Source organism: Sceloporus occidentalis, unplaced genomic scaffold, assembly GCF_023333645.1.
Source record: "Sceloporus occidentalis isolate IW3139 unplaced genomic scaffold, rSceOcc1.0.p SCAF_14, whole genome shotgun sequence".
NCBI lineage: Eukaryota > Metazoa > Chordata > Lepidosauria > Squamata > Phrynosomatidae > Sceloporus > Sceloporus occidentalis.
In genome coordinates, this window is record NW_028316994.1 from 14198651 (window position 1) to 14224087 (window position 25437).

General features: G+C 39.8%; 2 protein-coding genes across 2 annotated transcripts; both read left to right on the forward strand.

The window, feature by feature from the left end:
- The first annotated feature begins 5106 nt into the window (after positions 1-5106).
- Positions 5107-11352, forward strand: LOC149304153 (vomeronasal type-2 receptor 26-like). The gene is made up of 5 exons (XM_089480570.1): positions 5107-5397; positions 5669-6544; positions 6773-7000; positions 8664-8790; positions 10451-11352. Exons 1-5 carry the CDS (start codon positions 5107-5109, stop codon positions 11350-11352), a joined length of 2424 nt encoding a protein of 807 aa, XP_089336696.1.
- A 5549-nt stretch (positions 11353-16901) lies between these two features.
- Positions 16902-24315, forward strand: LOC149304154 (vomeronasal type-2 receptor 26-like). The gene is made up of 5 exons (XM_089480850.1): positions 16902-17192; positions 18201-19076; positions 20824-21051; positions 21770-21896; positions 23414-24315. Exons 1-5 carry the CDS (start codon positions 16902-16904, stop codon positions 24313-24315), a joined length of 2424 nt encoding a protein of 807 aa, XP_089336976.1.
- The last annotated feature ends 1122 nt before the right edge of the window (positions 24316-25437 follow it).

Genomic DNA, 25437 nt, shown 5'->3' on the forward strand with positions numbered 1-25437 from the left:
TCCCATGCTTGACATCCATCTTTTTCCTAAATAAGAGATTTAGAGCTGAAGTGTTCTGTATCAGTTTTGGAGTGAAACTCCCATAATTCCCAGCAGCATGAAGCCCCTATCTGAGGATGATGGGATTATTACCCAATGTGACTTGAGACTGTTAGCATTGCTGTTATTTCTCTAATCTTTACCCAAGTCACATTCTTTCCTTCAGGTAACTGGGACTGGCATGGAATGTCTAATGCTCTGTTGATAAATAAAAGATTAGGAGATGCAATGTCTGGTAGTAATATTCACAAAAATAGTTGTATTAGTTTGCTTCTCTGTAAAATGGAAGGATCCTTGGGGCATTCTGGAAACTGACCAATATATTTCAGCATAGAGATAGTAAGAGCTATCCATCATATCCACCTACCATGGCCACCCTGATTGGAAATGATAGGAGCTGCTATTGATTAACTCCATGAGGACACCAGGTTGAAAAAGTTTGCAATATTGTAGGAAGCACTCATATGGAGTCCTATGTTCACATCTGGCTGCCTCATTTTAAGAAGGATACAGACAAGCTGGAGCAGGTTTAGAGAAAGGCAACCAGGATGATAAGGAGGGAAAAACATATGAGGAAAATTTGAATATAGGAGAGAAAGAGCATATGTATATAGTATATATGAGGGAAAGAGCATATGAAGAATGGTTGAAGGAGCTAGGCTTATTTAGCATGGTGAAGAAAAGACTGAGGGGTGACATGGTTGCACTATTTAAATATGCCAAGTGCTGTCACAAAGAGGAAGGGAAGGTTTATTCTCTGTGTCCCAGAGAGTAGAACTAGGTCTAATGGTTTAAATCATGGAAAGGTCAATTTTGATTGAACATTAGAAGAAACCTCCTGCTAGTAAGAGCAGTTCAGCAATGGATCCAATTGCCTAGAGTTGTGGTAGGGCCTCCTTCAAAAAGAGTCTGGAGGGCTACTTGGTGGAGATGCTTTAGCTAGACACCCTGCATGGAGCATGTAATTGAACTCAATGACTCATGGAGCCCTTTCCAACTCTATGATTCTATGATAACAGAAAGGCCTTATTCCACCAAAAAATGTTGTTGAAAGCATTTCTTGAGACCTATGTGAAATACATTGGGCAGACCTTTATGCCCTGTTGTACGATCCAACAATCAAAGGTTGTTCAGAATATTGGGGAGCACAGATTCTCGGGAAAATTTAAATTCTAATTTTTCAGTATAAGTCAGATGCATCTGGATTTTCTCAAGTATTTGATTTGATTACTGTAGGAGTCATGCTAACACAGACTGAATAAGTGTTTTTTGCCAGTCCACCCCATGAATTACCATCAGTCTCCACCCAATTACTATGCAACAAAATTATTCTGACTTTATATTATTATATTATGGCCCAATTTAAATGATCCTTTGCGCCGCCCTTGTCATGTGCTAGGGGTTGGCCGAGGATGTAGCGTCCATACTGGCCTCACCCTTAGCATGTGACGGGGGTGTAAAAATGGCGGCGCCCTGTACACACGGGCACCACCATTTTGACGTGATGGACGCATAGCGTCCACACGCCCCGGCTCCTTTGTGACACCGCAAGTGTGCCATTGGCACCTTGCAGCGTCACAAAGGCACCACAAGAAGAACCCACTTTTTGCGGGTTCTTTTTGTTCCGTGACAGAGCTGCGCGGTTCATTCCTGAAGCAGCTCAACCACAGAGGACATTTAGGTAGTCTCATTTCTCCTTATCATTTCATAGGGATGCTCCGCTCTTCCAAGCCTACTTGGGGTGACTCAACCTTCCCATTTTCTGGGACCATGTTCCATTTCATGGATAAAAGTAGAGTTGAACAATGAGTTTTCTTTCTCAATTTAGTGCTGCATTGTGCTTCCTGTTCAGATGACCCAAACTTTCTTCTTCACATTCTTTCAGACTAAGGATATACTAACCATCTGCCCATTATTCTACAGGGAGAATCATGGCCACATCTGGAGGGGGAAAAAGAGATCCAATATGTTTTGCTCCCAGTAAAATCACCCAGGACATAAGTTCCAAAGAACTAATTATTTCCCTATGGAATAATTCAAATCACCATCATTACTGCACCTGCCTCAGACTGCAATGCATTTCTAGTAGGCAATAGAAAGCAGTCAATAAGCAATCCTACCAGTGGTTATAAATAATCCCCTCATCCACAAAGAATGAGGAGTAGGGGCAAGAAACAGACAGTTGCCTTTCTGACATCTTCCAACTTTAAGTCTTACTGGCCAATGTGAAATTGGAATGTGGCAAATTCAGATAGCCTTCAACGCAGGCAACTGTCTCTCCATTTATGCCATGTAAGACTGATACATTTCCCTTAAGAGAGGTGTGAGCAGAGACAGCCGCAGTGCAAGATATTCATTTGGGCTCAGACAGTTGCCATGGATTCGGACAGAAGAGTCCACACTTAGAGAGAGGAGCTTTCCAACCATGATGCTGTGGTTTCTGATTTTCTCATTTCTGCTACTTCCCATAGTTTACAAAGGGAGTGCTCTGAAATGCCCTGCAAGTGATATCTTTCCTCTTCCACAAGAGTGGTACCAGCTAGGTGAACTCCTCATTGGTGGGGTATCTTCTCAAGTTCTTTATGTTTACTTTGAAGCTGGTTTCAGAAAAAATCCTTCTAAGGAGCTGTTTGACGTCCCAGAGTAAGAGATGATTATTTTTCCTCTCTCTCTCCCTCTCTTTATTCAACGGATCCCCTTCACAATGGATGTCTCTATGTGTGTTGGGATGCTCTCATAAAAAGATTACCTGCTCTTTCACAGACTGGGTCTTATGCATGCCACTAATGCTACTAATTCCACAATAAATGCAAACTTTGTCCTATAGTAAAGGTTATTTTGACTTTTAGAGTATGAAATTAGGCCATGAAGAAACTGTATTTAAAGAAAAATGTCACAGTTACCTGAAGCCCAATACAGACAAATCTCTGCCATACAATTGTTGGGGGATTTGTGGGAGGGAAAATGTATACACACACACAGGCTACAAACACAAAAACAGGAGAAAAGTCCTAAAACTAAGACAATGAAAAGGTAGAGAGTGAGAGAGATGGAAGAATCATGAATACACAATCTGATTTTAATGTATTTTACAAGATTTTCTAAAGCACAAACACAGAACCTTATGTGCTGAGATAGCCATATGTCTTGAAATGCACACAGCTGGGATGTGTTGAGCCATGACTGATAGGATTTGGGAAAGTGTGCCTAAAATGTCTAATTAATCAATTTGTAAGCCACTCCAATAGCCTTTTGGCTGAGGAGCGGGATGGATAGATAGATAGATAGATAGATAGATAGATAGATAGATAGATAGATAGATAGATAGATAGTTTAAGCAGATTGTGTTTATCAGAATGTTATTGTTTCCTGATAATAATAAAGGGATAGCACTAGATTATTTCCAGTCTGAATCTGAATCTGGAATAGATCTAAGGAATAAGATCAAGGTAAGTAAAACGATTCTGGATCAGATTAACAATATACATAGTCCACTTTTGCATTCTACAGTCATCAGTCAGATGCCTGCTCTTGGTACAACAACACCATCTTACTTGTCTTAGACATAGCTACTATTCAGAGAATAGCATGTTTTACATGGGTCCAAAATACACTGCAGAAATAATTCAGTCTGAGACCACTTTAACTGCCTTGGCTCAGTGCTAGGGAATCCTGGTTACTGTAGTTTATTGTGGCACCAGAGCTCTGTGATAAAGAAAGCTAAGTGTCTCACCAAACTACAGTTCCCAGCATTCCATAGCATTGAGCCAGGGCAGTTAAAGTGGTCTCAAACTGGATTATTTCTGCAGTGTGTTTTGGACCAATGACAAACTGATAACCCGATACATTTATCTTGAGATGGGCGCAGTTAAGATGTGTTGAGTCATGAAAAACAGGATTTGAGGAAAGATGTCCAGAATCAATGTAACTTTTAAAGACAGACAAATATAAAAGGGCATTTTTTCTGATATTAACCAGGGAATGAGTGTACATTGTACCTAGTATGAAGAAGTATCTGGAATAGACTCAAGGACATCATATGTAATTAAAATGTAAGCAAAGAAGTTCTTAATCAGAATAAGAACATAAGCAGTCCAGTTTTCTGTTCTACAGTCATGAACCACAAAACCTTTCTAACTTCACAAGGAGGATGCTGATATAATAACAGTGTCTACCCATATCTGTTATTCTCCTTTATATAGGTGGTGATATATCATGAGCATTAAAACTGCCATTAGTTAGTCTATCCCCCTCTAAATTTGTCTAGGATGGAAGATAATACTGCATCTTGTGCTAGTCAGTTCTATAGCTGAACTGTATGATATATGGACACGTGTCTTTTCCTGAATTTCTTACAATTTAGTGGCATTGGGCTGTCTAAGATAAAGGATTATGAGGCTAGGATTTCATCCTGCAAGCAGCTCCCTCACTGCCATGTATATGTTTATAGACTACTATGGAACATCCCCTTACTCATATATTTAATAAGCAGAATATCTCCAAATATAATAACATTTTCTAATAAAGGTGTAGTGCCTATCCCTTGATCATTTTGTCTGGCTGATTGCAATAGGTTTGTTATCAGTATGAGTCGAGCTGGATACAAATCCATCAATTTAAATAAAGGCATTGGGCATTAGATCATTCTAAACAGAAAATGTTCAGAACCAAATATGGGAGGGAGACATAACCAAGCAGTTGAAAACAATACCAAAATTCCAATCAGTGATGCCTTACTGTGGTAAGCATGCAAGATCATGCCTGAAGCAGGTGGAGGGAAGGGAAGGAAACCTGAACCTCTTACACTTTAATTTCCCACTTTTACCTTTAGTTTTTCTTCCATGATGCCAAAGAAAGTATGAATTTCCAAGAGCCCATGATTGATGCGTCAGAATACTATGCAAAATACAAACGTGAGCATTCTACTACACGATAAATTGGATATGACAGAAGGTTTAATGGCTCAGGAGCATCAGCAGCAATATCTTCCTCATAACTCAAGTCATTCATTAATAGTCTTCTGATAGCAGCATTTTATAACAATTTTCTTCTGAATTATTTTGTAGCATGTCAACAACATTTTACCAGCATGCCCTGGCCTTGGCTTATGCTGTGCATGAGATCAACCAAGATCCTAAGATATTGCCTAATGTTACTCTGGGATTCCATATTGCTGACAGTTATTATGATGCAAGGATGACCTATAGGACCACTATAGATCTGCTTTTCAAATCCCATAGATTTTCTCCCAATTACACCTGTGACAAATGGAGGAACCTGATAGCTGTCATTGGAGGGCTTGGGGCTGCCACCTCTTCCCACATGGCTAATCTTTTAGGATTCTACAAGATTCCACAGGTAGGTTCTGGGTGTGAGATACCTTCCCAGTCTCATTTTGTAGGTAAAACTTTGTACACAGAGGTGGATGGGAATGGTTCATTTAAAAAAAAATCCAGGGGTTGCTTAATCTTCTCCAAACTTGGGAAATATCACCCAGAATATAGTTTGCCATTTTTATTGGCCACACTGACAACTTTTCCTCTCAAAATATTTGTTGAATAAGCAAGTGGATGAACATAAAGACACTCCTGTTAAGATAACCCTATCATATATGTGCATTTTATTTTAGCTTACATATGGCTCATTTGACCTCAGAGAGATTAATAACATACAGAAGGCTCAATTTTATTCAATGGTTCCCGACGAATCCCATCAGAACACAGGGATAATCCATTTGCTTCATTATTTCGGATGGACATGGGTTGGGATATTTGCAGTTGATAACAATAGCGGAGAGCATTTCTTGCAGAGCCTGGAAGCATTGTTTTCTAAGAATGGAATCTGTTCAGCCTTTACAAAAAGAATGCCATTTATAGCACGTTTTGATGACTTTGATGCACATGCAGATTTGACTCGGGCTATTTATGAGCGTGTAACAGACAGCATAGCTAATGCCTCTATTATCTATGGTGAATCTTTGACACTTTCAGCTCTAAGATTCATCTTTGCTTTGGGAGGTCTTGAAAATGCCTTGTTTAAGAAGGTGTGGATCATGACAGGTCAGATTGATTTTATTTTAACAGGACTTCTAAGAGGTTGGGACCTCGAGGTGTTCCATGGTGCTATTGCTTTTGCAATCCACTCAGAAGACATTCCAGGTTTCAGAGAATTCCTAAAGACAGCTAATCCTCACCGGAACAGAGGAGATACATTTATTAAGTACTTCTGGGAACAAGCATTTGACTGTATCTTTCCAAAGCCTGGGGAGATAGCAAAAGACCTGGGACAATGTACTGGGGATGAGATACTAGAGAATATCCCTAAGCCTCAGTTTGAAATGAGAATGACTGGTCACAGCTACAGTATCTATAATGCTGTCCACAGTGTGGCACATGCTTTGCATGGCATGTCCTCTTCTAGATCCAGCTACAAAAGAGGCGAATGCACATCTCATGCATACAAGAAATGTACTAGGGTGAAACTGCAACATCTGCAGCCTTGGCAGGTAATACACACACACACACACACACATCCTAAATTGATAGGGAGTATATGCACTGAATTTTGTCCTCAGTGAAAAGATAATGACATAGAATTGTTGGTTTTATTTCTTTGCATTTACATTAGACCATTTCACTGGCATCCTAAACTGAGTCTTCCGAAATGAAGTATGACATTCTCCATACGTCTTCTTCTTCTTTTGTTTTCCTCTCTTTTCTACCCTTTCAATTAGCTCCATCCATTTCTTCATGACATTTCGTTCAACAACTCTGTAGGAGAAAAACTATCCTTTGATCAGAGAAGGGAAATGAGAAGTTCATTTGATATTATTAATTTGGAAACATTGCCAAACAACTCCTTCCAGAGAAGGAGAGTTGGGAAAGTTGACCCCAATGCTGCTCATGATGAACAATTCACCATTGATGAAGATATGATTGTATGGCATACAGGATTTAACCAGGTATGGATCTCAAGAGAGTGAGATGGCTGGGCAACTTCAAACATTCTTGGAGGAAACAGGTTATCTGGGTCCTTTTCATTCTGTTTTCAGGTCAGGGTATGGCACCAAAAAAGCCTTAGCTACTCTGACTGAAAACCTAATTTGCTGTAAAGACAGGGGGATCAGTTCCCAGGTGATTTTTCTGGATCGCTCAGTGCCTTTGAATACCATTGAACATTGGTATACTGTATTACTCAACCAGCAGTGTTGAATGAGAGCAGGAAATACTAGTGTACAGTGGTCCCATTCTTGTCTTGTAGGCCAGTTTCAGAGAGTAGCACTGGAGGATTCCTGTTCAGCCTCATGGCTACTAAGCTTTGGGGAACCACAGGGTTCTATCATCTCCACCATGCTCTTCAATAGCTATATGAAGCTTATGGGGCAGGTCATTGGGAGATATCAGATTGGGCCTTGTCAGTGTGCTGATTACACCCGATTCTAATTCTCCTTGTTATCAGAGATGGCTGGGGCTCTGCAGTTGCTAGATTAGTGCCCAGATTCTGGAATGGGCTGGATGTAGGTCAGTAACCTGAGTCTGATTCTTGATAAGATGGAGAGCATTGTGTGGCTTGGTGCTTCTTGGATCAGGGAACTGGGTAGTTCATTTGCCCTAGATGGGTTTACCCTTCCCCAGAAAGAACAGGTGTATAGATTAAGTGTACTCTTTGTTCCATCTTTGGCACAGGAGATCCAAGTGGAAACTTTTGAAACTATTGTCATGCTTTTAATGTCTTTCTTAAATATGGTTTTAATTTTATTTTGATTTTAACTTACTTTAATTAAATGGGACATTCAGCTCATCATTTTGTAAAATGTTTTTCTCAACTATTTTATTTGTATTTATTTATTTATTTATTTATTTATTTATTTATTGTGTTTATACCCCAGTCTTTAGAAATGCTCTCAGAGTGGCTTACAAATAGTTAATTGGACTGTGAAGGCAAAGGCTTTCATGGCTGTATCCATAGTTTTTTGTGGGTTTTTCAGGCTATGATGTCATGTTCTATAAGAGTTTATTCCTGATGTTTCACCAGCAGTTAATTAGACTGTTCCCTTGACACAAAAGGAGAAAGGAATGGCAGGGGAAACGGACCAAGTCCAGTGGTTCTTCTCTTTTTCCAAGGCCAAGGTGATGACAGTTGGAATGGAGGGAGAGCCCTTCTTCTGGACCCATACAGACAGGCCAAAATAAAGCTGCTTTGAGTCACTTTGGAGGTATGCTGTTTGAATGATACATGTGTCCTAAGAAGCCAGAAGCCGCACCTAAGCCACGCTCCATTCCTGGAGTGTGGCTTTGGCACAGCTTCTGGCCTCTTAGGAGGCATGCATCATTTAAACAACATTCCTCCAAAGTGACCTGAAGCAGCATTATTTTGACCTGTCTGTATGGGCCCTCTCTTTCTAGGCTAGGCATGGAAGAGCTGTGCCTGCCCCTTCTCTCCCTCTGAGGCTAAGGTGAAATATCAAATCAATGTGTATAATACAGATAAAAAAATTCACCAGACCCAGTCATTCATGATGGTTTCTAGGCTCCTGATAATGAAGTTCTTTATTTGCAGAGAAATGCTACAAAGATTGGTCTTGAAAATGTACCCACTGCACTTTCACTCATATTTATGGACAGGTCCCTCCCCTTTCTCTGTGCAATGAACGTTGTAGGCCGGGATATCAAAAGAGAAGTAAAGAAGGGGAGTCATTCTGCTGCTATGCTTGTACTACATGTCCTGAAGGAGAAATTTCTAATTTAACAGGTAGGGTATGCAGGGCACCATTTCGTCACCAAAAAGGGTGAATTCAGAATTTTTTTCCTCCATGGTAGCCATGTAAACATTGATATACTGAATTATTACAAGGCATGGGTATCTTTTAAAACTGAATGGCAATATGAACAAATGTTCATTCAGACATTCTTACAGGGATCAAGGAATGGAAATTGGCAAACTGATTATCACAATGTAGTGGATGAGTGTTTTCAAAAGCTGCAAAACATCTTTTGACTCATTCATGTATGCAAGAACAAATCATTTTGGCAATGTTGTCCCCATTCCCCAAGACTACAAGAGTTTCTGTGCATTTTCTCAGCCGTATTCATACTTTCGGACTTTGTTGGGAACAATTCCTTTGTGGGAAAAAAATCCACAGGCTTTGGACCAGAAAAATGTAATTTGCACAAAATTCACAGAAAATTCATGTCATTTCATTTGAAAACATTTGTGCTAGAAAAAGTTACTGAATGTCAGAGTTGTGCTTGATCTAAAGAAGTTTCCAAATCCTAAATGATGATGAATATTTTTTTAAAAAATGACATAAGGAAAAACTACATGGTGAACAAAATGGTGATTAGGATTATAACGTTTGTCGCGTTTTGGAATGATTGAGGCTATGGGACAGTATATTTTCATATGAACTAGAATACTTTAATGAATAAGTAATTTCAGTAGGATCAACAAATGGTATGCCAAAGAAACGTCAGTGAAAGCCAACAGTCTAAATAATTATTATCACATTCCTAACCTCCCTTTTCAAATTAGATCTAAGAGCAGCTGGTAGCAATGAACCCCAGTGTTTTCGAAGAAGAAATGGATCACCTGGATCCCTTCCAATCTGAGTTCAGGCCTGATTATGGCAATCCATCTTGGTCACTTTAGCAGTGATTTCTAAACTTTTGTACTCCAGGTGTTTTGGACTTCAGCTCTCAGAAGCCTTAGCCAGCCTGGACAACAGGCAAGAATTCTGGGAATTGAAGTCCAAAACATCTGGAAGACCAAAGTTTAGGAAGCACTGCCTTAGCAAACAGCCTATACCAGCAACCGGACAGTGAGACTGCATCCTTCTTGCAGTGGCTTTCAGTACTGTTGATCATGGGTTCTTTCTGGGGTGTTTAGCTGATATGGAAGTTCCATTAATTCTTTTGACTGAAGTTCCCGGGAGGTAGGAATGCTTTAAATGAATAAAGTATATATGAATCTTTGTACTAAATGTTATTATGAGAATGGTCCGTATCTAAGTACCTTATCGCACACATTTCCCCCCGTTATGGGCATGGGAAGGGGATACTCGGGGCCATGCAAGGCCGAGAAAAAAATGCATTTTACCACATACCAAAGTGTCCTCAAAATGGCTCCATTCCATTGCCCAGCACTAAGCCATTTCCATTCAGTGCTGAGATGTGCCATTTTGCTCAGATGGAAGACTTCGTCGCACCTTAGCACTGAATGGGAACAGCTTGGTGCCAGGTGATGGAATGGAGCCATTTTGAGGACACTTTGGTGTGTGGTAAAATGCATTTTTTTCTCAGCCTTGCTTGGCCCCAAGTGTCCCCTTCCCATGCCCATAACAGGGGGGAAATGTGTGCATTAAGGTACTAAGATATTAATTGATACTGCAATGCAATCTCTTCCTATTTTTCAGATACGGATGATTGTTTCAGATGCCCAGAAGATCAATACCCAAACAGCAACAAAGACACATGCCTCCTGAAAACCATAAGTTTCTTATCTTATGAAGATCCCCTGGGGATCATTTTATCTGTACTTGCTGTGTTTTTTGCCTTCATCACAGCATTAGTTCTAAGAATATTTATCAAGAATAAAGATACCCCAATCGTCAAAGCCAACAACCGAAATCTCACCTATACTCTTCTCATCTCCCTGCTGCTCTGCTTCCTCTCTTCTTTCCTATTCCTTGGTCAACCACAGACTGTCACTTGTCTTCTACGGCAATCAGTTTTTGGTTTGACTTTCTCAGTAGCGGTTTCTTGTGTTCTGGCAAAAACCACCATTGTTACTCTAGCATTCCTAGCTACAAAGCCAGGCTCTAGGGCGAAGAAGTGGATAGGGAAAAGATTAGATTATTCCATAGTCCTGTGTAGTTCACTTTTCCAAGCAGGCATTTGTATTGTATGGTTGGCAGTCTCTCCTCCATATCCTGATTTAGACAAGCACTCACTTCTAGAAAACATCATTCTGCAATGTAATGAAGGATCAGTCATAATGTTTTACTCTGTTCTGAGCTACATGGGGCTCCTGGCCCTCACCAGCTTCATTATTGCGTTTCTTGCCAGGAAATTGCCCGACAGTTTTAATGAAGCCAAGTTTATTACATTCAGCATGTTGGCATTTTGCAGCGTGTGGGTCACCTTTGTTCCAACCTATCTCAGCTCAAGAGGCAAAAATATGGTGGCTGTGGAGATCTTTTCTATCTTGGCTTCCAGTGCTGGGCTACTGGTTGGTATTTTTTCCCCTAAATGCTTCATCCTTCTGCTCAGACCTGAGCTGAACAACAGAGAGCAGCTCATGAAGAGAAGGAATTAAAGATGCATGTGGCATTTTCCCTAGTACATCCATTCTGTATTGTTACCAGGCTGTACACTGGTAAAATGTCATAAACTTGAAGAGCAGAAAAACTGCTTTGGCATTAATTCAACCAATAAAATTGAAATCATCACTTTAGAGCTTCCATCACTGTAGCAGAAACACACCAGGAAAAGGAATGAAAAGCATTTGAGGTCCCCCCCCCTCTTTTTTATCTTTTTGTAATTTCAGCTTTGAGCATCAATTGGACACTGCTTTTATATCCCTTGAAAAGACAGAGCATCAAACAAATAAGAACCAGAATAAGACGGGTGAAGTTAATATTTTTTAAAATGTGAATGAAACCTAGAGAATTAAAGGCTTATCTTATTTACTGTGTATCTTCTAGACAATTTCTCCAAATATTTCACTTCTGAAAGAATAAACTTAAACCACCAATGGGTATTTATTTCATATTCAGGGAGACAATGATTTCTCCTTCTGTTCAATAAACTGCTTAGTTTGATGCAAATGCTGTAGTCCACACTAGAAGTCCATTTCAATGTAGCATTTGCTGTAATGTCCATTTCAGCTGTTGGTACAGAAATGAATTATCCATGGTTAACTGTCATATGTAGCTAAAGGTAACATTCAAGTTGTGACCGTACTGTAAAATATATAATACCATTCAGTAGGGCAGAGCAAGTGTGGTGCAATGGTTTGAGCACTGAACTAGGACTCCAGTTTTTGAATTCCCGTTCAGTCATGGAAACATAATTAAACAAATATTGTGAGATATTACTATTCCAACAGATGCAGGATTATTACATACCAAGAGGTCATCTAACTGACCATTCCTTCCTCCCTCTGACCTTTCCATCCTGTTTTACTGATATTAGAAACCTTGATTACAAAACCGACTTAATAAAGGCTGCATCTCCACTGCAGAATTAATGACATTTGATGCCGCTTTAAATGCCGTGGCTCACTTCTATGGCATTCTGAAGTTTGTAGCTTTGTGAGATATTTAACATTATTTGTCAGAGAGCTTTGGTGCCACAACAAACTTCAGATCCCATGAATCCATAGAGAATCCATAGAGAATCCATTAACTCTGCAGTCCAAGAAAATTGGTAGTTAGATCCTGTATTTCAGTCGGAACCTCCTTCTCTTGGATACAGGATTATTCATTCTTATTGATGCTTTTATTAGGTATTGATATCTTTCTGCTGTGTTATGATACAGTTTTAATAATGTACTGTATATAGATATAATGTGTTTAAGCTTGCTATGTTTATTGCATTGTAATACTTTGTTGTTTGCTATGGCTTTGTGATCAAGCAATAAAAAATGCTGCTCTTGTGATTTAAAAAGTACTGAAAATGCATGAAAATGAACCTTGTGTGGTCTTTGTCCTCAAGATTTGGTAATCCAGTCTGTATTGCACTGAAACATGTGAATTATTCATTTCCACAATAATAACTCTAGGTCCATCTGTATTGTAGGAATAATGCAGTCTGGCAGCAATTTAACTTGTACTGTTTTTAAATTTTGTTAGCTGCCTTGAATCCGTATGCAGGGATGAAGAATGGGGTATAAATAAACAAAATAATAATAATAACAATTTACTGCCATGACTCCATCCTACAGAATCCTGGAATTTGGTTTTATTAGCCACCAACACTCATTGACAGAGAAGGCTAACGGACTTGTAAAATTACAAATCCCAGAATTCCACAGGATGGAGTTAAAGCACATAAGGTGGTTTCAAACTGCATTATTTCTACACTGTAGATGCCTCCTCCTTAAAGCAATTCATAATATATGTTAACATGCAAATCACTGCTTTTATTCTTGAAATGGAAGGGGTATTAACAGTGGAGAAGTGTCATCTCTGTACATTTCTGCAGCTGGTAGCACAACACCAGGCTCCTTTCATGGCAACCCAGAGATTCTGAGACCCCCCCCCCCAGAAAAACCACTGCCTGGTTTCCCCTAGTCAATAAATAGCAGGGATCACAGAAGTGCATCATCTGAAAGGTTTTTGTTTGGAGGGAGAGTGAGAGAAGAGAGCAAGTGTGGTGTAGTGGTTTGAGCATTGAACTAGGACTCCAGTGTTTGAATTCCCCTTCAGCCCTGGAAACCTGCTGGGTGACCTTTGAGGGAGGAGATTTTCCATAATTCCCTAGGGCTGAGACAGACTGCCCTAAAATGGTGGTCTGCAGGCATCTGTTTTAACTCTGGAGGGATGCCGCAGCCGCCAAACTGTGCAACATCCTTCCAGAGTAAAAAGAACCCGGTTCTTCCAGGGTCTTTTGGCTGTGCCCGGGTTACGTCATGAAGCAACACGCGAACGCTATGCATCGCTTACATAAAGATGGTGGCCCCTGTGTGGACAGGAGACTGCCATTAAGCCGCCACCCACATGTACTGGAATGTGCGTTTGCTGCATGCTCTGAAACCTTAGTTTCGGTGGCAAAATAACACTTTTGACCCATCTGTCTCGGGCCATAATCTTCCTGAATGAGGATCTGGTAAATATTTAAAGAAAAGGAGCCCTGTGTATTTATTTTACTTCATGATCTATTGACCTTTACTTCATGAGCTATCATGGGGATTTATAGTTTGCTATGCCACCAGAGCCCTGTGACAGAGAACATTAGGTATGGTCCAAAACAGATGGCCCTTTTGTGCCGCTGTCCAGGAGGCATTTATATGCCGCACATGCTGAAGCTACCCTGAAGCCACCCTAGCCATTTTCACATGGGTGGCTTCAAGGTGCTCCAGCGATGCAGTGTTTATATGCTGCACGCTGCCAGACCAGAGCATCTTAAAGCCAGCTTCCAGCCATGGCTGGGCAGGAAAAGACATTTTTTTTTGCCAGCCAAAAAGGAGTGGCTCTTTGCCGCTCCTTTTTCAGCTGGGGAAAAGGCAGATTGGGGTTATGGTGTGTATTAACCACGGCCCCAATCTGTCAAGCTGCCCCTTCTGCTAGTCTATTTCGTCCCTATCTCACAAAAATACAATTTCCAGAATTCCACAGCATTGAGCCACAAGAGTTAAAGCAGCATCGAGCTACATTAATTTTGTAGCGAAGAAGTATGTAAGGCTAGAAAGGATTCTTCTTTTTTAAAAAAAGTGAAATGCATGCAGAATGAATTTCATTCCCATGCATCTTCCCAGTCAATCTGTCTAGAATTGGTTTCTCGGTCTTTGCTCATTTTGAGCTTCCTTTAAACCTCTGCTACATATTATGCTACAAGCAGCAGGTGAACCTTACAGAAGGTTTTGCAACCATGAGCCAGTCTGTTTGCCACCAAAAATGTCAACCAAGACCCAGCCTCTGCAGCTGGGATTATCTTCCTATGCAATTATCCAAATCACAATAATTGGCTCCATTGGCCAAAAGTCCAAAGGCTTCCAGGAAACAATGGAAAACAACCTGCTGGGCCTTAAAATCATTGTGAATCAACTCTTGCTCTATGGAAAGGTGAGTGATTGGGCTCTATCTATTTTCTTTCTGTCCTTCCCTTTCAAATCTTATCAGCAGGCCTGGGACTAAGGTTTTGGCAGTTTCTACCAGTATCTGAGGTATGCACATGCAATGCTATCCGTGCTAGAAGTAAAACTAATTCATATAAGGAGTATATTGACACAGATAGTTTAATGAATCCTGTTTAACTCGGGCAACTGCCATGGATGGAGACAGGAGAGTTTACATTTAGAGAAAGGAGTGCTGCTGCTGTGATGTTGTGGTTGCTGATGTCTCTGCTGCTCCTGCCTCCCATGGTGACCAGAAAAGATACAGTGAAATGTCCTACAGATGATCCCATCCCTATTCCACATGAATGGTACCAGCCAGGTGAACTTCTCATTGGTGGAATTGCATCTCAGATCATTTATGTTTTTTATGAAGTATCCTTCAGAGAACATCCTTCCCAGAATTTGTTTGAGGTGCCAGAGTAAGGAATCTATTGTTTCTCTCCCATAACTTCTCTTTTATATGATAAAAACATATAGGTTCAGTATATCATATTTACTTTCTCAGTCTTGTGGGTGCTGTTAAGTCTAGTTATGCAATACATAATGAAGTTTGTTTTCCCATAAGAAGAGTTTCTTGTGTTTTAGAATGGTAATGTGGTTTTTGGAAAAATGTTGCCTTGAAAAATATACTTGCAGGCATAGAGATAAAAGATGTGAAACGTAGTTTGTACTGGGTATGAAAACTACTTGAAGCAACCACCAAGAGCTCTGAGAAGACTGTGTCTACCTCCTCCTTCTGGATGCTGCTTGAGAAATCACTTACCTAATACTCAGCATTGTTCTTTTCAAGCACTATTTCAGACATCCTCAAATATAGGATTTGATCATGACAGAGTCTCATTAGTGCATTCCATATCTCAAAGTCTTGGCTCTGTCATAAAGGACCTTGGTTAACCTGTCCTTCTTTTCTTTGCACTGTTAGAAGAAGAGTTAGCATTTGTCATCCCAAAAAATCTGTATTTTATGGAGTACTTTCTCTGCACATTCAGGCTGCCCAGATTTGCCCCCAATTCCCCAGTAAATGTGGATTAGGGAAAGTCTCATTAGCTCTTATTTTTTGAACCTATTTCTTTAAACTCCTCTTCATCTTGGCAACCTCTAAACATCAAATTAAATAACCCAAATCCTTGCAAACTAACTCATTTGAATTGATATTTTCTCATCCTAAAACAACTATCTTTTATTTTGGGTACTTATTTGCATTTTGCATGTAATATATGTAGTCATAGTATTTGGCATGTATACATTGATTCTTCTGTGTTCAATTAAATTCTCCTTTCAGATAGTTTTATGTAGATGTGGGTTATTGATTCAAATTTGCTAAGGGTTTGTCTACGTGATTTAAATACTCCTCATTCTATTTGAAAAGAATGTGATCCCTCCACACACAATTCAGAGGAAGTCAGGGTTTGTGTTGGGGTGGGACTCCTTAAACTCTGCAGAAAAAGAAATCACTGTTTTGCCAAAGTATGCATGGGTATCCGTGAGGATGCACATTACTGAACATATGCCCATCCATCTACTTCATGTGGATTTGCATGGCTGTGTATTTTTTGCAAAAGGGAAAATGACTAGATGTGAATTGGTACAGGAAAGGGAAGACAATTAACCATTCAAGAAATGTGCAAAAATTCACAGCAATTTGCATGGTACACCTCTGTGTACTTTGTCAAGATCAGAAAATCTCTTACAGGCAAAAGTACTCAGAACATGTATGAGTTAATGCATGTATTCACAGAACATGCTTGGTAATAACTCATTGATTAAGATGGCCACCAATTGGCTGTGAGATGTGTGAGGAAGCACTAGACAAATGCATTACCTGCTACCACTTCAGCTGTCCAGCTCTGTCCTGCTTTTCCAATATTTTGCAATCATATTAGAGCACCTTCCTTGAATTTCTGCCATTTTGACTTTATATGTGATCTTGCTCACAGTAATGACCAGTTTTGTGGTACAGCACTCTCATACATCATAGAGGGAAACATTGTAGAAGTATGATGATGTAATTTTTCTCTCTTTTCAGCATGGTAACAAAATTCTACCAGCACACCCTTGCCTTGGCATTTGCTGTCAATGAGATCAATAGCAATCCCCTGATCATGTCCAATAGTACATTTGGATTCCACATCTATGACAGCTACTATGATGCAAGGATGACCTATCGGACCACTCTGGACCTGCTCTTCAAATCACAAAAAGGCATTCCCAATTATAAATGTGACAAATGGAGAAACATCATAGCTATCATTGGTGGTCTTGGATCTGCTACATCTTCCCATATGGCCAATATTTTAGGTTTCTACAAGATTCCACAGGTAGGATCTGTTTATGAGATTATAGGAACATTATTTTCTTCTTTTGTCCCTCTGTAACATTTTTTTTTCCAAAAGCAGGGAGCGGTGTGATTAACCCACACCCCCATATTACAACATTATATTCTTAAGTATGTTGTATTATTGAGTAAATTGTAGCACTCAAATTTCTAGTCCAAGATGCCTCTTTGAAGAGGACAGTTCTTGAAGAGGCACACAGAACCTTGGCTTCAAGAGCAGTGTCCAAGGTTATGAAGTCTATTTTCCTACCCTTTCCAGTTAAAGACAGCTTCCTGATGTCTGTGTGCTTCAATTTCTAAAGTACAAACTATATTAACAATGTTAATGCAAGATCTGAACTCTGTAAACTAAGTGCAGAGAGGAAATAAATCTTACATTGCAATCTCATTGAAAAGAGTACTGAACATTTTGAAAGATTTGCAGATAGGACTCCCAAGTGAGATAATTGATGCTGACAACACAGATAAGGCTTCAAAACAAGAAGGATGGAGAAAAAGCTGTCCTAATGCAACTGGTGACCAGTGAACAGGACTTCAAACAGAAAACTGGTCAAATCACTGGAATTCCAAAATGGTACCAAGCTTTGAAGGCAAGAGAAACTCTAATGAGAATTAAAGCAGTAGATATTCATCGTGTTAGAGACATTTGATGGTCCTGTAAGTAAATAAATTTGAAATGAATATATTTTAAAAATTAAGGCTGCATCTACACTGCAGAAATGATTCAGTTTGGTACTACTTTAACTAACATGGCACAATACTATGGAATCCTGGGATTTGTAGTTTGTTGTGATATCAGTGTTCTCTGACAGCAAAGGCTAAATATCTCAAAAAACCTACACATCCTAGAATTCCCTACCATTGAACCATGGCAGTTCGAGTGCTGTCTAACTGGATTATTTCTGCAATGAGGATGCAACCAAAGAGAGATTAAGTCACATAAACATGGTCCATTTAACATATTGCTACATACCTTTTCATTTTATTTTAGCTGACATATGGCCCATTTGCCATTCAAGAGAGTCATACAAGTCGGGACTGTATTTATACCATGGTTCCAAATGAATCCCATCAGTACACTGGGATTATCTGGTTGCTTCAGCATTTCAGATGGACATGGGTTGGTCTCTTTGCTGTTGATAATAATAATGGAGACCATTTCTTGCAAACCCTGGAATCATTGCTTTCCAAGAATGGGATCTGTTCAGCCTTCACACAAAGAATCCCACGACTTGCCCGTTTGGATGATTTGGATGAAATCACTGATATAGCCTTCAATATTTATATGCACTTATTGGATAATAAAACAAATGTATTTGTTATCTATGGAGAATCCCTGACCACTGCGTGGCTCAGAACTATTGTATTTTTCCAAGACCCTAAAAATAAAGAAAGCACATCATTTGGAAAGGTGTGGATCATGACGTCTCAGATTGATTTCATCTTGACAGGCCTTCAAAGAGGTTGGAATCTTCACTTGTTCCAAGGTGCCATTTCCTTTAGCGTCCATTCAGAAAATATTCTGGATTTTAGGAAGTTTCTCCAGGTAATAAAACCTTATTCAACCCAAGATGATGGATTTCTCAAAGTCTTCTGGGAGCAAGCATTTGACTGTTCATTTCCAAAGCCTGGGGTGGCAATAAGTGTCACTGAAATATGTACTGGAGATGAGAAACTGGAAAGTCTTCCTGGATCTCAGTTTGAACTTCTCATGACCAGTCATAGCTACAGTATCTATAATGCTGTCCATGCTGTCGCTCATGCTTTGCAAGCTATGTCTTCTTCCAACCTCAGAGAAAAGGGTTGCATACCTCATCCAGCTATGAGATGTAATAAAGCCGGACTGCACAGTTTTCAGGCTTGGCAGGTAATCTCTCAAGAGCAAGATGTAGCTATCTGTTTGTCTACCCATCCATCCATCCATCCATCCATCCATCCATCCATCCATCCATTTTCTTTATACCCTGCCTTTCTCTCAACATGGAACCAAAGGCAGCTTGCAACAAAGTTGAAATAAGACAAAGCGTGTGTGTGTGTGGGGGGGGGGGGGTAACAAATGCTGATGATAAAAACTTAAAACACAATTAAACAAAATAACACTATTAATTGCAAAAAAGTAAAACAACATTTAAAACATAGCAATAAAGATAAAATATAACACAGAGACAGACAAACAAAGTTTCCCTCACAACTGATTAATTATCAAATGCCATTTAGGCCTAGTACATACTACGAAGAAGCGGCGTCCAGGCGCCAATTCTAGGGTTAAGGACTGCGCACCAACCGCATGGTCCCTAACCCTAGGACAACACAGCGGCAGTGTAATGGTGGCCTCTCATCCATGCAGGGGTCACCATCATCACATAAGTGACCACAGAGTATAGATGTTGCTGCATGTTGCTTACATCATGAGTGCGCCAATGGCGCACTTGTGACATCCGCGTGGCATTGGAAGAAGAACCCGTTTCATCCGGGTTCTTTTTGGGGTGGGGGGATGCTGGGTAGCTTGGCTGCTACAGCGTCCCTCCAGAGGAAAACCGGCAGCCTCCAGCCCGCCCTTTCGGGGTGGTATGTACCGGGTCTATGATAGTAATAAAAAGTCTAACTTCCAGAAAAGGAGAACAGAGAGATGGACATCCCAGCATAAAACACCTTTCCGGGGGCTGTGATACTAGTAGGACTGAGAAGAATCCCTGCTTCAAGGAACTTAATATTCATCAATGTTCATATGAGAAGATACAATCTTGCATAAAGTCTTCACCTAAATCATATAGGGCTTTATAGGTCTTAGTCAGTGCTTTGAACCATGGCCACAAACTAACTGGTAGGGAATGGATCTGTTTCAGAAAGAGCGTTATATAGTCCCTGGACCTGGTCATAGCATTTTGAGCCCTCAAATTCCAATTTCAAAGGAGAGTCCCATTTCAACAAGGTGATCAGTACAAGAGAATACATCTAGCTTTTGCCCTCATAAAATATTGGAATAGAATAATATAGTTATTATGCATTGTATGTACAGGTTGAGTTTCTCTTATCCAAAATGATTGGGACCACAAGGTTTTTTGTTTTTGTTTATGTTTTGTTTTTTGTTTTTTTGCAGTTGGGGATATCTGTATTTGTACATATACATAATCTATCTTGGAGATGGAACCCAATTCTAAACACAAAATTCATTTAATTTTCATGTACACCTTTTAAACATAACCAGAAAGTATTTTTATACAATATTTCTAATACGTTTGGATTTGAAACCAAGTTTGTGTACACAGAACCATCAGTAAGCAAAGGTGTCACTACCTCAACCACCTGTGGATTTTTTAATTATTTTTAATCTTAGTTTTAGTTTTTGGAGTACTTCTAATTTTGGAATTTTGGATAACGGATACTCAACCTATACAAGTTATGCTTTTTCTAATGGAAATGTAAGTCTCCCATACAAAAGTATAAATGTTGCATCTTCTTCAGCAAGAACCTTATGCTGATTTTGGATAGATCAATTTATATGAACAATACCATTGAGGAAAATTTACATCTCTAATATGATTATATCCTCCATTATATTATTCTATTTCAACAATCTCCTCTCTCTCTCTCTCTCTCTCTCTTACAAGTAGCTCCATGAATTTCTTCAAGGGCTTTCATTTAATAACTCAGCCGGAGAAACAGTGTCCTTTAACAACAAAAGGGAAAGGGAAGGTGGATTTGACATCATTAGTTTAGATACATTCCCAAACAAGTCCTTCCAGAAAGTGAAAGTTGGGAGGGTGGACCCCAGTGCTCCTCAAGGAAAAGAATTAATGATGAACACAGATCTTCTCGTGTGGCATAGCAAGTTTAAGCAGGTATGTATTACAGGATAGTTCTGGGTGATCTGCCTTCGTCTAGCCATACTAGTACTAGAATGCTACAAGACCAGAATTTGATCAGAGGTTCAAATCCATGCTCAGCCATGAAAGGCCACTGGATGACTCCAGACTAGTTACAGTCTCACAGTCTTAAAGCAAAGCAATGGCACACTCCTCTGAAGAAATCTTTCTTTAAAAAAGAAAGAAAGAAACCCTAGGATAAGGTTGCCAGAAGTCAGAGCTGACTTGAAGGCACATCACAACAAGTCAAACAGAACATCGCAGTTGTTATCAGACTCTAGTATAAAAGCAATCCAGAATTAAAATTTGCTCTGTTAATATGCTCATTTTAAAGATCAGCTAACACAATAGTATGAAAGTTTGTTGAGTTTTCATCAGGCCCGGTGGTAAAAGGGAGAGAGCAACCAAAAGGAAGAATCATGGAAGTCCAAAAAATTGCTAGATGTCACTGTTGTGCAGGTATCCAGTTGCACCCAGTAATGCTTTCTGGCATGCAAGGGAGACAGTAAGTCCCTATCTTTGGAAATAACAAAACCAGCTGCTGGTCAGGGATGAACCCTCATGCATGCTTCTGAGGCAGCATATGATGCTATACCAGTATGGTGGGCACATTGAATTTCCTTTGCAAACCAGCATTTGAAAAAGATTTCTCTGAAAATATTCCCATGGTGATCTGTCTCACATTTATGGACAGGTGCCTCCCCTTTCTCTGTGTAATGAACCCTGTCATCCTGGTCATCAGAAGAAAAGCAAGGAAGGAGAAAAATTCTGCTGCTATGCTTGTGTTCCATGTTCAGAAGGGAAGGTTTCCAACAAGACGGGTAGGTTATGTATTCCTTTTTTCCTTCATAAAGGCGTAATAGAAATTGTTGGATCTGATTAACTGTTATGACTAATAGTTTCTCATGCATATAGCAATCTGGCTACACATATGGTTGTGCTTTCATTTTAAAACAAACAAAACTTATCAAACACTATTTATCCTATCAAATGATGTATATAACCTATATATAACCTATTACCAATCCTGTCATATTACTTCTTTTATTGTATAATATTATATATTCCATCTGTTCTTCTCCACTCTTACTTATAACTTCTACACTATATACTGACTCTCTTTCTTCTTCCTTCTTTCTTCCATCTCTTCCTTGCCTCTTCCTTCCCCTCCTTTCCTTTCCTTCCATTCTATACTCCATTCCATACTCCTACACCCTTTTCTACTTCCTAATATCTTGTTCTTATCCCCTTCTATTCCATCCTTTATCCACCCCATCTAACCTAACTCCTACTCAAACCTACCTTTTACATCCTTAGAGCCATCATATTGAGATTGTTAGCCTTCCCTATCAGAGAGCTCTAGTGCCCAACCAAACTAAAAATCCCAGAATTCCATAGTTTTGCACCATGGAAGTTAAAGTGGTATCAAGCTGCTTTTTTCTGCAGTGTGGCAGCAGACTCAGTCAGGATGAACTAGAGTTATAAATCTTAATCTATATTGCCATTTTAGGCAAGGACAAATACTTTCAAATGTCTTTTTTTCCAATGAGCAAGACAGTTTGGATTCATTCTTTAAAATGATTTTGTCCTTCTTGGATACCCCCCCCCCCCCCAAATGTTATATACTGCTATACAAAAGTATGTGTACAAAGGATTATTTCTGTGCTATGAATAATACACTAAAGAAAGTAACATAGAATGACACATGCAATACATAATATAAAAATAAACATAGACATGTGCAAGTATACAAAGGCTACAATACAATGATAATGCACATCAATATTAATGAACTCAATGAAATAATAACAGGAACAATTACAGTATACAAATTATCCCCATTATATCTACTATAGGGATGCGGCAGCTTTAGGGGTGGGACACTAATTCTGATGATCGGAAGAAGGTTGGCAGTTCAAGGCCTGAGGGCTGCATGATGGAATGAGCTCCTTTCACTAGTCCCAGCTTCTGCCCACCTAGCAAATCAAAAACATGCAAATGCAAGTAGATAGATAGATACAACTTCGGTGGGAAGGTAACAACATTTGGTGCAGTCATGCTGGCCACATAACCACAAAAGCAGGCCTTGGACAACGCTGGCTCTTTGGCTTAGCAATGGAGATGAGCACTGCCCCCTACATTCAGTTATGACTAGACATTCATGTCAAGGGACTACCTTTACCTTTACCTTTATATCTACTATAGATGACATGCTGGAAAGGATGATATGGAACCACAATAGAATAGTAGTATGCCTGTATCATGAAATTAAGGTGTTTCAATACAGTAGGTCTTACTCAGCCACTCTGTAACAAGCTGTTATTCTCTTATTTTTCAGATATGAATGACTGTGTCCAATGTCCTGAACATCAATATTCTAGCAAGGAGAGAGAAAGATGTGTCTCCAAAACAATTAGCTTTCTCTCTTATGTAAATCCATTGGGGATCATTTTTGCCTCAGTTGCTCTTTCTCTCTCCTTGGTTACAGTGTTAGTGCTCACAACTTTTCTCAAGCACAGAGATACCCCTCTTGTGAAAGCCAACAACCGGAACCTGACCTATCTGCTCCTCATCTCTCTTCTTCTCTGCTTCCTTTCTCCATTCTTGTTCCTTGGCCAGCCAGGAAAAGTGACCTGCCTTCTCAGGCAACCAACCTTTGTCACCGTCTTCTCAGTGGCTGTTTCTTGTGTGTTGGCAAAAACCATGATAGTTTCTCTAGCATTCCTAGCCATAAAGCCTGGATCTAGGTTCAAGAAATGGGTGGGGAAAAGACTGACTTATTCCATAGTCCTTTCTTGTCCCCTTATTCAAGTAAGCATTTGTACTGTATGGTTGCTAACCTTTCCTCCATTCCTTGATTTAGACATGCACTCCATAACTGAGGAAATCATTCTGCAATGCAATGAAGGCTCAGTTGTCATGTTTTACTGTGTCCTGAGCTACATGGGCTTCTTGGCGCTTGCTAGTTTCATTGTGGCATTCCTATCCCGTAAATTGCCGGATAGTTTTAATGAAGCCAAGTTGATTACATTCAGTATGCTGGTCTTTTGTAGTGTGTGGGTCTCCTTTGTCCCCACGTACCTCAGTGCAATTGGGAAATCCATGGTGGCTGTGGAGATCTTCAGCATCTTAACCTCTGGTGCTGGTTTACTAGGCTGTATGTTTTTCCCTAAATGCTATATCATTGTGTTGAGGCCTGAACTGAACAAAAGGGAACAGCTCATAAGAAGAAGGAATTAAGATATGATATGATGTTTCCCTAACGTTGTTAATTTTGTGATATCATTTCTTTGTAGTGTAATGCTAAATAGCAAAGATGTTACTATAGCGTCATTTATAAATGTTTATTAGAAATTGTGTCCCTGTGGGTATTTTTTACAAACATCTTCCTTACACTAAAAATCTCCCAGTTTAGATTAGAATCACAGGATCATAGAGTTGGTAGAGACAACAAGGGCCATCCAGTCCAAACCCATTTTGCCATGCAGGAACACAGAGTCAAAGCACCCTCAACAGATAGACATCCAGCTTCTGTTTAAAAACCTCCAAAGAAGGAGATTCCACTGTTCTCCAAGGGGCCATATTCCACTGTCAAACAGCTCTCACTGTCAGGAAGGTCTTCCTAATGCTGAGGTGAAATCTCTTTTCCTGTAGTTTGAATCCATTGCTCTGGGTCCTGTTCTCTGGAGCAGCAGAAAATAATCTAGCTCCAGGATTAATATGACACCCCTTCAAATATCTAAACAGGGCTATCATGTCACTTCTTAACCTTCTCTTTTCCAAGCTGAACATACCCAGCTCCCTAAGTCTCTCCTCATAAGGCATGATTTCCAGACCCTTCACCATTTTGACTGCCCTTCTCTGTCAACTCCAATTTATCAACATCCTTTTTGAATTGTGGTGCCCAGAACTGGACAAATGAAATGGCTTCCTGGCACACTATGTATAGTATAACACTGGATGCTCTTAGCCAGTCTAACAAATCTCCTTTCTGTTTCATATGGCCATCAATTCACCCTGGCCCTAGGTAACTTCTTTTTTTTTCTCCCTTTGCCCCTCAGTGAGCATCATTAAAACTGAACTTGTCATCTCATCACCATACCCACAAATTTTGTATTTCCATGGGTAGTGATTCAGTCTATAAAAGTCCTTCCTGGGTATCAGTTCACTCTATGCATCTAAAGAAGTAGACCAAGAAGACTATCACACACACTTCCCGCCCAATGCTGCTGTAGATTTTTAAAACCCTGAAATAGCAATGATTCTTATTGCACTTCCATGCAATCATGAATGAATAACAGGTTGCCCATGATTGACAGCTATTCACTGGATTTTCCCATGAATTAAAAGCATCAGCAGAAG